Raw genomic sequence first — 15463 nt, 5'->3', positions numbered from 1 at the left:
CTATCCTGGCTTGTATTGCTTGTCATATGGCTAAGCATTAAATTAATTTGCAGAGCAAATCAAATTCTGATGTGGGAGTAGAGCTTGGGTGCTCTCCAGACTTCAATGGTGACTGATCTATTTGAGTACAGAAAAACAATGTTCTCCATTTCTCATCACAAGGGTTTTTGAGCCATCAGAAGTCTACAAGACAAACAGATGAGGAAGGTAGAGAAAACTATGTTGCGGGCTTTTGCTATAGTTTGTTTTTTTATTTTCCTCTGTTTATTTACATATCATCTGTGAGACCTGAATACTAGCCAAAACTCATACCAACAATCTTATGCAGCAAAAATATTTCTGAAGACATAATCTCCTTCTGAGGCAAGAGAATCAACATTCTTATTACATTTTAATAGGAGCTTTGTTTCTTATTAAAACATCCCAAGAGTCTTTACCAGATAAATATGGGGTTTTTAAATGTAAAGAAGCAAAAATATTTCTTTTGCTTTGTTGTGATTCGGGTTCTCAGATTTATTTGGGATATAAACACCACAAAACAACCTATGGGAATGCTCACCTAGTCCCATTTCCCCCTTGTTTTCAGACATCCACTATCCTTATAAAATGCAAAGGGCAAATTGATCTGACAGGAGAGTTTCTTAAAAACATGCTGACTGGAGAGTAGCATACACTAGAAGGGGTCAGGCTGTATTTAGGCAGATAATCTGTCAGAAACTGGAGCCAAGTCATACTTATGGTGTCTGTGGGAGAGGGAGAGAAAGAGAAATCAAAATTCAGGTCAAGAAAACTCAGATGACTTGTGGCAGATGTGACCTCAGACCTGTATCATGTTTCAAAGCATGACGTTGTATCTCAGTCAGACCATGTGAATGTGCTAGAAGAAGCTGAAGAGATCAACCAAGATGATCAAAGGAGGGGTATAGGTATTCTCAGTTCAGTCAGAGAGAAATGAGAGTTTCTGCCAGGCTAGAGCCTGGGAAAGAATTGCAAAGGAATGTAAATAATTCTCTATCTCTCTTACATTGTTTATAGATATGTTCACATTGTTAATAGATGTGTTCTGCCACCGCGCGTCATTAACTGCACACCAACGAGGTGAGATGTTTTTACTTTAAGACCAATGAATTTAGTCTGCATGATGCTCTTCATAAAAAGAGTGATGTATTTGAATTAAATCAGTTGGAGTTCACATCATCTAGCCTTCTGGAGTTCTTCTGTTCCTGTCCTGCCTCAACAGTGATGACTTAGGGGGGACTCCTTCTCTGAGAGTTCTCTTTAGGACTGCAGTATGAGGGCCTTGGTCTGTGGGGCTGTGCCAATAATTAGGTGGCTCTATCCATAGGAAACAACCTAGATGCTGAGCAGCAGAAACTTAGGGCAAAATATAGCACAGTGAGAAGTGGGACTTCTAAATCCAAGTGGAATTTGTGCCAATGCAAATGTGTTGCAGGTGGTGGATGTATGGCTGATTTGAATTTCTCTGCATGGAACTGCACTGTTTTACAAAGACTCAACATCAGAATGTAAATTGTTAAAAAAATCAAAGTCAGTTGAGATTCACTGTGTGCAAGTGGTGGACAGGGTGGGTAAAGAGACAGCAGCCTAATTACTTTTGTGAGTTAAATCTGCTAACAGATTTAGCTGTTAGCATATCTCACTTTTCTCCAAAGCAGCCCACACAATGCAATAAATAAATTCTGAAATTCTTGTACTGGACCTAGGCTTTGTTATGATTGTAGGATTTCTCTGTCATTAACTTTCTCCAAAATATATGGTCCACTTGAGTTTTCACTTATTTCTTTGGAAGAAGGTTTTGTTTTTTTTTTCTACCCTTAGGCTTTACAAGTGAAAATGCAATAAATACACCATGAAGCCTGTAGGCTATGTTAACACTGAAACTCTTCTTGTCACAAATGCTGTGGTATGATGAAAAATCCAAGAAAAAGATATATTGAGGACTGTTCCCTGGTACCTGCTGCCCCATAGCTGTGAGAGGTTGAGTACAAGAGGACATAGCCTGAAGCTGTGCCAGGAGAGGCTTGGGGTGGACAGCAGAAAGAATTTCTTCGTGGAAAGGGTTGTCAGGCATTGAAGAGTCATCATTCCTGGAGGTGTTCAGAAACAACTGGACATGACACTCAGTGCTACGGCCTAGATGACAAGGTGGTTTCAGCCAAAGGTTGGACTCAATTATCTTGACATTGTTTTCCGGCCTTAGTGATTCTGTGGCTCTGTGTTCACGTCAGACCTGCCACAGAAACTTTCAGTGGCCTCATCAAGTTGACTGCACAAGAATTGCAGTCAGTAGTCCATGGAACCCAAAACTCTCTTAACAAATGAGGCATATAAAAAATAATGATTCATTTGAAACTCTCAGAACTCATTATGCAGCACAAACACTTCCTAGAAAGTTCTGTCAGTATTAGATATATAGGTCCATTCTCACAGCACTTTTTTGCCATGTTCCAACAGAAAATGCATTTCCCAAAGCATTTCATTTTGAATGAGTCTGATTTAGAGGCAGAGAATGTCCAAGTAGATGTTTGCTGACTACCTCTATTCTGATGGAGAAGGGAGAAAAAGGGAACTTTACAAATAAGAATGAATATGACTTCCTGGTAAATTCCAGCCGAAGCCTGTGAATGGTTTAACTCGTGTAAGGTGCAGCTTCGTATTTCTCTTTAAAAAACCTCCCCAGTGTAACACAGTGTCGGTATGAGACTTTCTTTGGGCAGAATGGTAGCAAAGAAGTAGTGCACAAAAGTTTAAGAAGGTGGTGAAGAGCTACAGAGAAAACTAAGAAAATAAGAGTTATTTAGGAAATGCCTGCTTGTTGAGAGGAGAAAAGAAATTGTGCTAGAATAGCTGTCATTTTAGCCTAAATGGCTATCCAGGAGAAAATTCTAAAAGGCTTTGAAGAGACTTCAAATCAAGCCTCATTTTTTTCTTCCTCCTAATTAGCCAGTCAGACCTAATCATCCTGATACACCTGCACGTTAATGGCACCAGCAGAGAGCAGCTCGGGGGAGCAGGCGGATGCTCCTCAGCCCTTATCTCTGCGTGCCAACCCTTTGCTGCTGTGAACTGCAGGCTTTCAAGCACAAGTTCTGCCACAGGACACTCCATGAACAGTGTGATAACAGGCATGAGATAGTGAGTGGACAGATATAAACAATCCTAAATGTAACTTTCTCTCCAAACCAGCCCTTCTTTGCTTTGAGAATACCAAAAGTAGAACAGCATCAGCTAAATTTGCCTGAAGGATTTGTGGGTTTTCGCGTTCGTGATTTGGCCTGCTGACAGTATGTCTATATAGTCTGCCTTCAAATTATCACCTAGAACTATAAATTACCCTTTTCCTGACAAAATAATGAGCTGAACATGGCTTTGAATGTTTTTTTTCTTTAAATCCCAAGCCTAATTTAGGAATATGCCCTTTTGCCAGGATACTCTCTATCTCACAATTCTTCTCTAATGAAAAATATGGTTCTGAGTTAGATCACAGGAAGGTGTAAATGTGTCACATAAAAAGCTATGGTAAAATGCAATGAATAACTATAATGCAATGAAGAGCTTTTATAAAACTGAATAAAATTGGCCCATATGTTAAACTGGTACATAACTTATAATGCTTCTGAGGTGTGTATTGCCAATTTTCCTATGTGATAGGGTTGTTATGTTTCCATTTTTGGTTTCTGAGTAATTGTGGGAAGCTTACTATGTAAATGAGCATGTACTGATTCCTAAAAAGCCTTGCTTCCACTTGAGTTAGCAATAACATCAATATGCAACAGTAAATGAAAAACTATGCCTTTATAGATATGGCTAACTTTTTATATTGTTGAGAAGTCATATAAAGAGTTGATAAAAGGGTAGGCCAAGTTATTTACAAATACAGGAACATCTTGTTACAAAAAAAAAAAAAAAAGGTTAAATTAAATCAGCCTAACTTTGATTTTAAGGAAACCCAAGCAGTGTGATGGCCTGGTCCCAGGGGCTGCCAGAGCTCTCCCTGCACAGCCCATGAGAAGGTACACAGTGAACTGTGCTGGTAACCTGTCATGTGATGGATGTGCCTGTGGTTGGGAGATGGTAGTGATAATCCAACACAGGTGAGACACCCAGAGATAACTCAGCATCTGTTCTTCCAAAGCTGTGCATCTGTAAAGGCTACACACACCTGCATAGCACAGTTAGAACATGAAATCTATGAAGGCTCTTGTGAAATGCTGGCATGGGTCTGGGGAGAAATGATTCAGTGAAAAGTAAATGAATTTTTCTTACTCTTCAAAAGGATTTATAGAATCTTGATCCACTTCTGCCTTAAACTATGTAGATGCTTAGGCCTGAGTTTCCAAAGATACTTAAAATTAGGTTGCCAAATGTCATTGGAATGACATGAAGTTAAATTATTCTGCTGGGAAGCAAGGCAAATTGTCTCCATCCTGATACCTTTACTTCCAGGCCTCTAGTAATCACATTCCCTTAGGATTCTTTCAGAGCCAGTGGTGGAGAAGTCTCCAGGCTGAGCAAGCAATTCCAAGAAAAAGACAGTAAATAAAGAAGGTGTAAATTGTTACAATTTTCTTAGGTTTCTACTCTTTCTTCCTCTATGCTGCATTTGGCGCAATGCTACTCACAAAAAAGTTGGAATGACTTTGAGCCACCAGTGGAATGGCTTTGAGCACAGGGGAATGATGTGAAAAATATTTAAAGACTCTTTTCTTTCCAAACTCAAATGAAAGCTGAAAAGCTGATGATTCTCACAAAGTCCACAAAAAATGTAATTAGTGAATTAAAGTATTTTTGATTTTTGAATGCCAAACTTACTTTTGAAATACAGACCAATCTTCTGCAATAAAATATTGTTTTAAAAAATCATTACCTAATATAAAATATCAGATAATAAAATATATCAGGACATAAAATATCAGGATATAAAATATCCTTATCATTAAAATTCTGTTCCAAAATGTTGAAATGAGACACTTGGATGTGTCAGAACACTTTCTCTAGTTTCCTGTTGGAAATTAATTGCAGCAAAACAGATCTGATCACATTTTGTTTCAAACAAAATGTGCAGATAATGTATGGTTCTGGTAAATGATTCTGTTTAAGCCTATGAATATATCTAATAAATACAACAGCACTGAGCCTGGCATTTCTAATCTGTAGCTACATTTAATCATTATAGATAAATCAGAGTAATATAAACAACCTGTAGGTTACCTCTTCTCCTTCTTCAATATGATAATCCTTCCTTTCATTTGGCCCTCCAACAAACATCACATTTAATTGATGGCGATGCCTAGAAGAGAAAGTGACATTTTGAAGTTACTTCTGTTAATGATGTTCTTTATTTCATTTATTTTTTAAAATTCCTTTAGGACAGTGAGCCAATGCAATAATGTTGAGTGGAAAGCAACAGCCAGTACAAGACATAGACCTTGGACTATCTCTCTGCTCTGGCACTGTCCTGTTGGGTGACCTGAGGACAACTACCTTCCTCCTGGTGTTTCAATGCCTCCAGCTATGAAAAGAGGACAACAATAGCTGCCAGCTGTGAAAAGAGCTTTGATTTGAAAAGATAAAGAATGTTACCTAAGAGACAGGAACTAGAAAAGAGGCTTTTCAACCTGAGCTGATTATGTAAAGGTAAAACTCTGAAAAGTTAATAAAGGTAAAAACATACTTTTTCCCCCCACATTGGTGGAATTACCAGCGATACTGATGGTAGGAATTGCCAGCTAATTTCTGTTCTGCTTATACTGGTTTTGCAAAGCTGGAATAACATGACAATGGTTTTATTGTGGTTGTGGCTATTTCCAAAAAGAAGATTCCAGGCCCTTTCTTAACTCTGCCCCTCTGAAGAGCCCCAGTGAGCACTCCTCTCAGCTATCACAAGGAATGGCTATCACCTCAATTATCTATCAGTCCACTCACACTAATAAAAAGGTAAGGTAGTAGTTTTTCCTTTGCTAAACAAACCCCTCAAAATCAGGGCCTGTTAGCTGTGAATCAAAATTTGTTTGCCTGCTGTTTGACAAGTGAACTGAGGTGTATTAACCTCTGCTTTGCAATGAGGAGGTTCTGGGCAGTAACATGGAACCAGCAGGGCCATGATCCCCTGAAACACAGGGAACAACAACTACGTGTCCCTGTGTCATCACCTTGTAAGCCTTAATTGAGAGAGGCTGGTCTGAATGGTGGCACATACATATTCAGTCTGCTACCGTTATCACTTTTTCTGTAAAGAGTATTTAAATGATAATGACCAACACAGTGGGGACTAGTAATGCAGACATAACAAGTAACAGTGACAAATTAGGTGGTCAAATAAAACTACAGAATTAGAATGACTGTTCTCTGCATAGGAAGCTGTATATTTGATAGCACTGGGCTTCATATCTGTATCATAAAATAAGGAACTGAAATCCGAATTGTTTGTAACACGCCGATTTAATATTCATTTTCAACAGCATACTGTAATGCTACTGCATTAATGAACACTTCTACTAAAGAAGGGCAGGATGACCCAAACAGCAGCAATACAGATAATAATTAATGAAATAAATGCAAATCAACACTGAAGAGTACAATAAGAGAAAGGCAATCTGTGAATACCTTGTAATTAAGATGGGTTAGGTTTTTCTTAATAGACATTCAGTTTTGTTATTAGTTCACTAAGTAAAAGTGAAAATACTGCTATAAAGCAATTACTGCTTGACTTCTTAATTTGGCAAATCTATATTTATTTACCCCATAGATTTACCTGGACTTTATATAATAAACAGGCTATAGGTTAATAATTCAATCATTAACAAATGTATACTGACACCATCAAAAAATTCCAGCTATGAAATATGACCAGGAACTTCAATAGGTAAGTTTGTCCACCTTGCTAAATAAAATTGTCTGGTTAATATAATTGTTTTAAATATTGTTCTATTTAACAATTATTTATTGTTATGAAATATCATAGCAAAGAAAAATTTCAGTTAAGACTGCCAAAATGCAGTTAAGAGTACTGTAAAGGTTTCAGGGATGAGAAAATTCCTTGACTCTACTATTGTTAGAATGAGGACCTAAAAAATGGACTATTAAGTTTTCCATAATCTTACATTTCTCTTCTCATCCTCATAAAGAAAATGATACCAGCAGGTAACCCTTGAAAAGCATTATAAGACTACAAAGAATCAGTGGGTCCATGACCACACTTAATAGTCCTTTTGGTAAGCATCATATTTTGAACTCAGAAGAAGAGCTTTAGAAGTACTTGTGAAAATCAGCTGTGTCAAGGAGTTTGATTTTGTGTTAATTACTCATTGTTGAGGTTAAAAAGCATTTAAACTTACAAGATAGTTTCATTAAAAGACAATGTCAGAGCTGCAATTTAATTAGATGCATAGTTTTCTTGACTTTGGTAAAACTCTGAATAGGCAGTCATTTAGGAATTGAGGTTTTGTGTTGCAATCCCAAATAGGTATTTAGAAATTGTGATCCTCTCAAATATAGGGAACACAATGTCATAAAAGCCTGAAAGCTGTAATAACTTTAGACACTAAAAGCCCTACTGTTCTGCTGTGAGATCAAGTTTTAACTGTTAAGTCTCCCTTGAACCAAAGTAAGTTACTTAAACTTCGAAGTGGTTGCCTTCCAATGAGGCAGTAGGACACAGTGAGAAGAGTGCATTATACATCTCTACTCAGCACATCAAGGATCAAGCCTTTGAAAAAATGTTGCAAATCTATTAGTTGCTTCTTGAAAAATCACCTAAAACCTTTCGGAAAACCCTGAAAGCATTTAGATAGCACCAGGTGCAGGTGGTGGTAGACTCAGAATCCATGCAGTAGATGGTTTTACTCTCCTACATAGGCTAAAGCCATGTTGGAAAAATAGATTTTGTTTTAAACGATGCAATTTTTATCACGAAAAATGTTTCTCATTTTATTGTAACTTCTTAAAATGCTTATGGGCAAAGGTCTGCGATAGATGCCACATTCCAGATTTACTCAAGGTTTACACAGAACTACTAGTAAGCAGTACAGAACAGTGCAGTAAACACAAAGAAGATTCATCATACTGATAGGGAAAGAAACACATTAATATTCCATATATATAAAATACTAAAATTTTCCTGTTATAATTGGTAACCTTCAGAAATGAATATGCTTCATAAAATGCTTCCTAAATCCATTTTGAAAATTAAAGAAATGGGAACACTTGTAGTGATTCAAGTTTCAGAATTTTTCAGTTCTACACAGAGCTGTAGTTTCAACACAGACATGGCAGTAAGGATGTACTCTTTGCTTTTTCTTTGTCTTGTAACCATTGCTTTGAAAAGTAAGCCTTGCCCCTGTGAATGGAAATTAGTATCACTGATACATTACTGCCCATTCAGCTTTTCATTAGGGATAGCACTTAAGGGAAGGGCAAGAAGCATATTTTTTGATCTTTTTTAATGACTAAAATTGTAAAGATAGATTTTTTTTTTTTAATTAAAGCCAAGAAAATGCTTTTTCATTTCTTTATAAAACCTGGGTCTATGTCACTCCTTAGACAGAATACTTTCTAATGAAAGCTTTCTGCATACAGTTTTAGACAAAATATTTTCTCCTCAGCTTCACTGACAAAGAAATCCTTGTTAATATTCTGAGACACATTGGAATTTGTTCACAAGCTTTGACACAGAGCATATGCAAGGTGTACATACAACTGCATAATGCCTACACTTTTTTTCCTTATACTGGCTGTCTCATTCAGAATACTGTAAATGGAGCCTTCAGGCTCTCTACTCTCCTCCCCTCACAGATCTGGAAATGCTCTGGAAATCTGATCCTCTGGTACTGCTGCCCTTCCTTTTTCCTTGTTTTTCAGTGACATACCCTTCTGATTTTGATTGCTCCTGCAGCTTTGGCTCCTCTGTGATGTTGAATGGTTCTCAGCAGCTTTAGCTAATTCAGGTTGTAATTTGATTTTGCATGTGATGCCATCTCCTCTGATTTCTAGGAGTTTGTTTTCACAGAGCCTGACACAAATTCTCTTAACTCAGTCTCCCTGCCTACAAGTGACTTTGAGTTAAGACAAGTATCTTGTATTCAAGTTGATCTTTGCAGATTCTGCTGAGTTATTGCACTCAGATTATTGTCAGATTTCACTTGCTTTCTTTGGAACAGCACTGTCTGCAGCTGGAGATGAACTATGGTTCCTTATTAATCTTTACAATGTATGCATTTTTGCAGCTTCCTCTTATAGCTAGGAATATTTGTATATATAATAACTTGGTAAAAAAAAAAATTCATTTACTTACATGAGCTTATTGCAAACAGGTGGCAAAAAGGCAGTTTTGTTTTCTTCTACCCATTTTCTTACATTCACAAGAAGCTCCATGGTCCACCACCTCTGAAACTTTTGCCCGAGATATCAGAATTTGAAGAGTGCTTTTTCTGTGAGCAGACTGCCTGTGATTCCAACCCCAGTGCTCAGAGGATTGGCTGGTAGGAGAGGTGGCTTCAGTGTCAAAAGGGACATCAGCCAAAGGTTACTTCATAGGGAGCACTAATCCTCCAGCAGCTTGGCTAATAATTGACTAGTATTTTAAAAATATCTATTTTTTTTGGAGACTGGGTTTTGCCCACAGGGGGTTTCTTAATTCTCTTTACTGCATCTACTGGAGTGTGAACATTACCTCTACAAAAATGGCCAGTCAGAAAAGAAGTCAGAAAAAATGGGTGAGGCTGGAGCATTCACTCCTTTCAAGTCTGATACCGAAACCTCCCTTCAACATTCTAAGGCTGAATGTTTGTGGTACACGTATTTGTTTGAAAATACTGGGATCTTCTTTTGCCAAGTAGCCAAAATACAGATGTCTCCTGCATTTGTAAGACCAAGAGTAGCTGTCCATAAATGCTCATCTTAATTTGATCTGCTCTGCCAATGTTATAGCAGGTTTTGTGGAGAGCTGACCCTGATTCTGCGGTGCCCTTTGGGAAAGTGCAGCATACTGCCATCAACTTGTCAGGCAAATAAGAAACTGAGAAGAACCAGACATTACAGATCTTCGTTAGTCTTTATTCCCTCACACAGTTGCTCTAGGACTGCTCACTCTGTTCCCTGTCACCCCCAATTTTTAAAAATAAATAAATCAATAAACAGACTCCAAACACATGAGATGAGTGGGCAAACAAAAAAATCCCAAGACATTACAATATCTTAGCACTTTGCTCTTGATGTATCTCAGTCTTCTACTTTTATCTACGCTGTGCTTAGTGGGTGAATGTGTATGGGTATAAGGTGATAAAATTATCTGGTTAAAAGTGAGTAGTACATTCTCCATGGCTTGCACATATGAGCGAGCAGTGCAGCTACAGGCCTGAAAATTCAGCACGATGAGCAGTACAAAAATAATAGTTTTTAAACTCATACTGTTGTAATTTTCCACCAGAAGAAAGCAACAGAGTGTGACTTTGAACTAATACTGTGCTTTTATCAAATATTTGTAAGAGTGACTCTATTTTACCTTTGTCTCTATCACTTCTTTGCACTTTAGTTAAAATTCACTATGTAATTTATAAAACAGGAAAAAAATCCATTCATTTTGGGATAAAAAGATCCACATGTGGATTACAGTTCCACTGTATTAATACAATCACAATGAGACTAGCTGTAATTTCCTTTGAAGTAAGCCCAAAGTTGTTCTTGTTTCATTCAATTGCAAAACACCACCACCACATCACTTATTTAGCACATGAAATTTCTACCAACAGAATGGCTGTGGTGAGACACCACCACACAGCAAACACATAGGGCCTGGTTTTGAACTTACAGACAGGTACATTTTGGTACTTTTTGTTCTGTAGGCTGCTGGCAGTTCTGCTCTTAGCTATGAAGGAAAGAGAGCTTCTATTTGAAATGCACTTTCACTTAGGGGTTTATAACCTAGATTGGCAGGACTGGAGAAGTGCAGACACTAGTTAATGATCGTGGTTTTGTAAAGCTCTCCCTCATCATTAGCAACTTGTATTGCAGAGCAGAACTCCATTTGTTGGGCAGGAAAGCCAAGAGACTCTCCAGAGTCACAGTAGGAAAAAACACAGATCCTGGAACTGATTGAGCCAATCTTTGTTCATCATGGTGTTAAAAGTACCAGTTTTAACTGCAGGGCTCCTGTCCACAACCACTGCTCTAATCCCTTGTCTCCACTTTTTCCCACCAGGCAGAATAGAAGGTACTATTACCTGCAGAGAAACTTTCTCAGTTGCAGGCTCATAAATCCATTTTGTGGCTGGTATGAGGTATGAAAACCTGACAGTTAAACCTACTCAGGGAGGAAACAAAGTCCACTTACAAAATTCACCATTAATATAGGACTGAGGCTATTATCACAGGGTAGCATTTTCTGTAACCTTCCGAAAATCTTTCATTCTGAAAAATGAAGTTAATTGCCACTTCATGCATATAATAGTGGGGCTAAGGAATGCAGATAACTGCATGGTATGAAAGTTTATGAAACTCTGTTTCTGTGAAGGGTACTGGAGAGGCAAAGATAAGAACTAGTGTTGCAGTCACTGCGACACCCGATTAAGTGCTTCTCAAACACCTCAGGAACTGACTGGGGCCTGGATTTTTCTTGCTAGTCTTCTTCATGATGGCTCTTCACATTCATCAAAGTCTGTTCCAACACCTGGGGTTTCTGTTCTCCCTTCTGGCCCTGATCTTTCCTTTTATGCAAAGGCAAGGGCTTGATGAGTAACCTTTTGCTGCCAAAGGAGTGCAAGAGAACGGCAGCACAAAACTACTGCATTAAAATAATTGATTTATCGCAGTGAAGGTACAGGAAAAAAGAGTTACTGGAAAAAGCTGCATTTCAGATAACACTCTATTTTTCTACCTTCCTCAATCACCAAACCCATTAGAGACTTAAGTTTACAAGCTTGTGTCCAGCAAGAAAAATATGTTAACAAAAGAATACAAGTTAAATATTGACACTGGGCTATATTGTTTTTTTAACTACATTCTCCATACTACTTCCCCCCCCCCCCCCCAGCTATCTTTATGTTGTATAGACTATTTTGTTACCATAATGATGTAAAGGGTAATGAAGGCTGCTGCTGTTTTCTGGTATGCCATAGGTACACCTATATGATGGAGAATTTCTCTCAAGAAATGAGCTGCCAGTTCTCTTCGCCAAGCCAGACACCTCACTCAAGGATCACATACAGCAGCATTTGCATGCTGCTTCACCTGTCAATGGTGCATATCATGGAAATATATTTTAGGTAATGCCCACAGTAGTAATATCAACAGGAGAAAAAGCTCCTTGGCAAGTGAGCTGACACTGAACGGAGAGGATGTGCTTCTCATTTAACACGGGGATCCTGGGGGAAGAGAGGGAGTGGAGTCACACTTGGGTTTGAATATCTGCTGCAGACGGTTATGTTTACCATCTTTTTGCCACGTAAGGAAGGACAGATAAACCCATGCTGGAGATATACTTTAACCATGCACGTACAGTGTTGAACAAACACTTGTTTTGAGAGTGCCAGGCACCCCTCGTGTCGCACACAGCGGCGATGTCAGAGATACCAACATTAATTCCCTGCCAGTCACTGCTTACTCCTCCCTGCGGCCTGGTCCTGAGCATGACCAAGGGAGCACCGTCACCCTACGGCTGCCCCTGAGCGTGAGGCTGGAAGGCAGCCCCAGCGGCCCGAGCCTTTACCAAGGTCATCGGGAAGCTCGGTGCCACAAGCCCCGCGGCCGAGCTCCGCCCGTCTCGTCCCCGGCGAAGGGAGCGGCGAGCAGCGCTCCAGCCGCGGCTCCGCAGGGGGCCCAGGCCGCGCCGCCGCCGCCCTCGCCCGGCGCGTTCGCCCCGCCCCGCCCGGCGGCGGAGGGGCCGGGCTCCGCCGACACCCGCGGCCTCCTGCCCGCCCACCCCACGGGGCGGCCGGGGCGCTCGGGTTTTGTCCGGGCCTCGCCGCTCGCTTCTCTCCCTTGCTCGCGGGCGCCGCCTTCCCCGAGCAGTGCGGCGTCCGCCAGCTCCATCGTGCCTTCCCCGCGCCGCTAACGGGTGGTGCGGCCCGGGTACGGAGCCGGGGCGGCTTCGGGCCGCCGCTCAGCGCCCAGTGCGGGCGAGAATGCGCGGCTTTTCCCCCGCCGGGGCTGGGCGAGCCCTTGATAAACCGTTGGGGACGAGTTGGTGTCAGGGCTCCAGTGGCGCAATCGGTTAGCGCGCGGTACTTATACAGCAGTACAAAGCCGAGCAATGCCGAGGTTGTGAGTTCGAGCCTCACCTGGAGCACACAGCTTTTTGGGAGACAAAACCGGCTTTTTTTAGGGACTCGGCGGCGCTCCGCACGGAGAAGGAGGAAAGTGCGGAGAAAAATTAAACAGCCTTGGCGGCACCGCGGGGCCGCTGGAGCGGGGCACAGCGCGCCCGGGCAGCGGCTCTGCGGGGCGCGCTGGTGCCTCCGTGCCACGTCTGTGTGTCCCTGTAGAGGGACTTGTCCCCGCTGAAGGGGACAGGATTCACGGCGCGCTGTCCCTGCACACAAACGTGTTCCTTCTTCGAGCTGCTTGTGAGTGCGAAATTATAGGAAATTAAGGTTATTTATATTGCCTTGTTTCATACAGAGTGCAAGTAAAGGCTCGACTGGTGTAGTCGCTGTGACTCAATGGTGATAACGTCTCGGTTTTGCCTCCTTTGGTGGTGACAGTGTTTGTAACTGCACTCATTGCCTGGGTAATGCTTAACAAGTGCACACTGTAGGAAGGAAAGTACTTCAAATAATGTCTGGTTTCTCCACTCAAGAAAGGCAGCGGGGCCACGGGAAAAGGGCAGCTCTGTAATGGAGAAAGTTGCAGGACACTTTGTGGATGTCTAGGCCCAGATCTTGTGAATTCCCCTCTATGTTAATATCTAGTCTGCTGCTTTCACAGTGCAATTTATACCAAAAAATTCAAAGAGTTTCTCAGTATCATATAGCCAGAGATGTCTCTATTGCCCGTATCAGCCCTTTGTCTTTACTGCAGGCATTAACTCCTAGAAGTGGCACTTTAAGGCTCTTAATTATCTTTTCTGTCTTTTAGCTACCACTTTGTCCCCTTTGAATTTTACATTAACTTGACAGTTTTCAATGATGGAGTGATAATCCCTGAAGCAGATGCCATAGTGGTATAAGGAAGTGTAAGTAGATAAGATATCTATAATGTATCAAAGAATGAATAAAATTCATCTTTTGCTTGCAGTGAGTTTCATGTTTTCTTCTTCATTCCAGGATATCCAGGTCCTAGTGCTGAGGACTGTACAGAGGAGTATTTACACAAGTATTGAGAATACTAAAAAAATGAAAGTGCTGTTTTTGTGTAACTGGGGAAAAAGAACCCAAGCCACAAATTATTAGAAAGGGAGAGGGACTCCATTCCTTGGGGAGAGACCTTTTAAGAGACTGCATGGGGCAGCACTGCTTCCTTTGCCTCTTCCGTGGTGGGTCTCCAGGAACAGGCAGCAGCTCCTGCACCGTCCTGCCAAGGAGGAGCTGCTAGTTTGACATTTGGGGTCTTGCTCTGGCCTGCTGGGCGAGTGATTATACAATTTTTGCCACATTCGGGGTGCGTGAAGCAGATGAGGTTCGTTGCCTGCACAGCTGTTTTGCGACATGCCTCCATGGTGGTGCCAGAGAGCAGCCGGGACATGCATGGGACCATAAAGTGCTGTGAACTTCTCCACAAGATCTCCTTCATCCCCATAGTCTTTACCTCGGCTTTTACTGATTTTTGTATTGATTCTGTAAAAAAAACTAAAAAGAAACAATCGCTTTGTGAGGTGACTCTTGCGTTTCTGCCTCTTCTAATGGGTCGACACCTGTGCCTGACACCTGAAGGGCAGCATGTTCCAAGGTAGGCTTTTTACACTGAAAATCATGCTAGATCAGCGCAATTTATGTGGATTGACTGGAAATCCCAAGAAAATGAGCATGCTGTTTATCTGATGGCTGTTTAGCACATAAAGTGCTCGGCTGCTGAAGCACGAGGCCTTCCCGTGGAGGCAGGGCTGCGCGCTGTGGGGAGCCCTGGTGCTGCTGGCTGTGGGGGTCTCTTCCCACCCCTCCATGGCAGGGCTGTAGAGGGGCTGGCCCGGGCAGGAAGGGTGCCATGCTGGGGTGAGCTCAGGGATTCCCCTCAGTCCCTTCCCCAGGGGCTGCTGTGGAAGGAGGTGACCCACGTGCCCCCGGGAGGGGATGAAAGTCAGACCTGGGCAGGTTTTCTCCAGGGCGTGTGAGGAGCTTCTTGTGTGATGCTGAGCTGGGTTTCAGCATGGCTGCAGCAGCTCTCGTGAGGTGAAATGAGGAGGGCCTCGGCCTGTTGCTTGCATTTGCAAATTTTTCCTCAAAATTAGGTGTCTTACAAACTTATGAGAAGAAGGTAGTTTTTTAGTACATTTTTTATTACATTAATTTTA

The 15463-nt window shown here is 41.3% G+C and overlaps 1 protein-coding gene and 1 non-coding gene across 2 annotated transcripts in view; one reads left to right on the top strand and one right to left on the bottom strand.

Annotated features, from left to right (window-relative positions):
- The window catches only part of HAAO (3-hydroxyanthranilate 3,4-dioxygenase), a 33731-nt gene extending 24217 nt beyond the window's left edge, over positions 1–9514 (bottom strand). The window contains exons 1-2 of the mRNA XM_002193089.7: positions 9314–9514; positions 5233–5311 (exon numbers count right to left, since the gene is read on the bottom strand). Of these exons, the coding sequence (XP_002193125.3) occupies positions 5233–5311; positions 9314–9393 (159 nt within the window). The 5' untranslated portion in view covers positions 9394–9514. The remainder of the gene's footprint in view (positions 1–5232; positions 5312–9313) is intronic.
- A 3695-nt stretch (positions 9515–13209) lies between these two features.
- On the top strand, positions 13210–13303 carry TRNAI-UAU (transfer RNA isoleucine (anticodon UAU)). The gene is made up of 2 exons: positions 13210–13247; positions 13268–13303. It is a non-coding gene; the product is annotated as a tRNA-Ile (tRNA).
- The last annotated feature ends 2160 nt before the right edge of the window (positions 13304–15463 follow it).

This window comes from Taeniopygia guttata, chromosome 3 (genome assembly GCF_048771995.1).
Source record: "Taeniopygia guttata chromosome 3, bTaeGut7.mat, whole genome shotgun sequence".
NCBI classification, from domain to species: domain Eukaryota; kingdom Metazoa; phylum Chordata; class Aves; order Passeriformes; family Estrildidae; genus Taeniopygia; species Taeniopygia guttata.
Note: the sequence above shows the minus strand (reverse complement) of the source record. Positions and strands in the feature narration are given on the sequence as shown.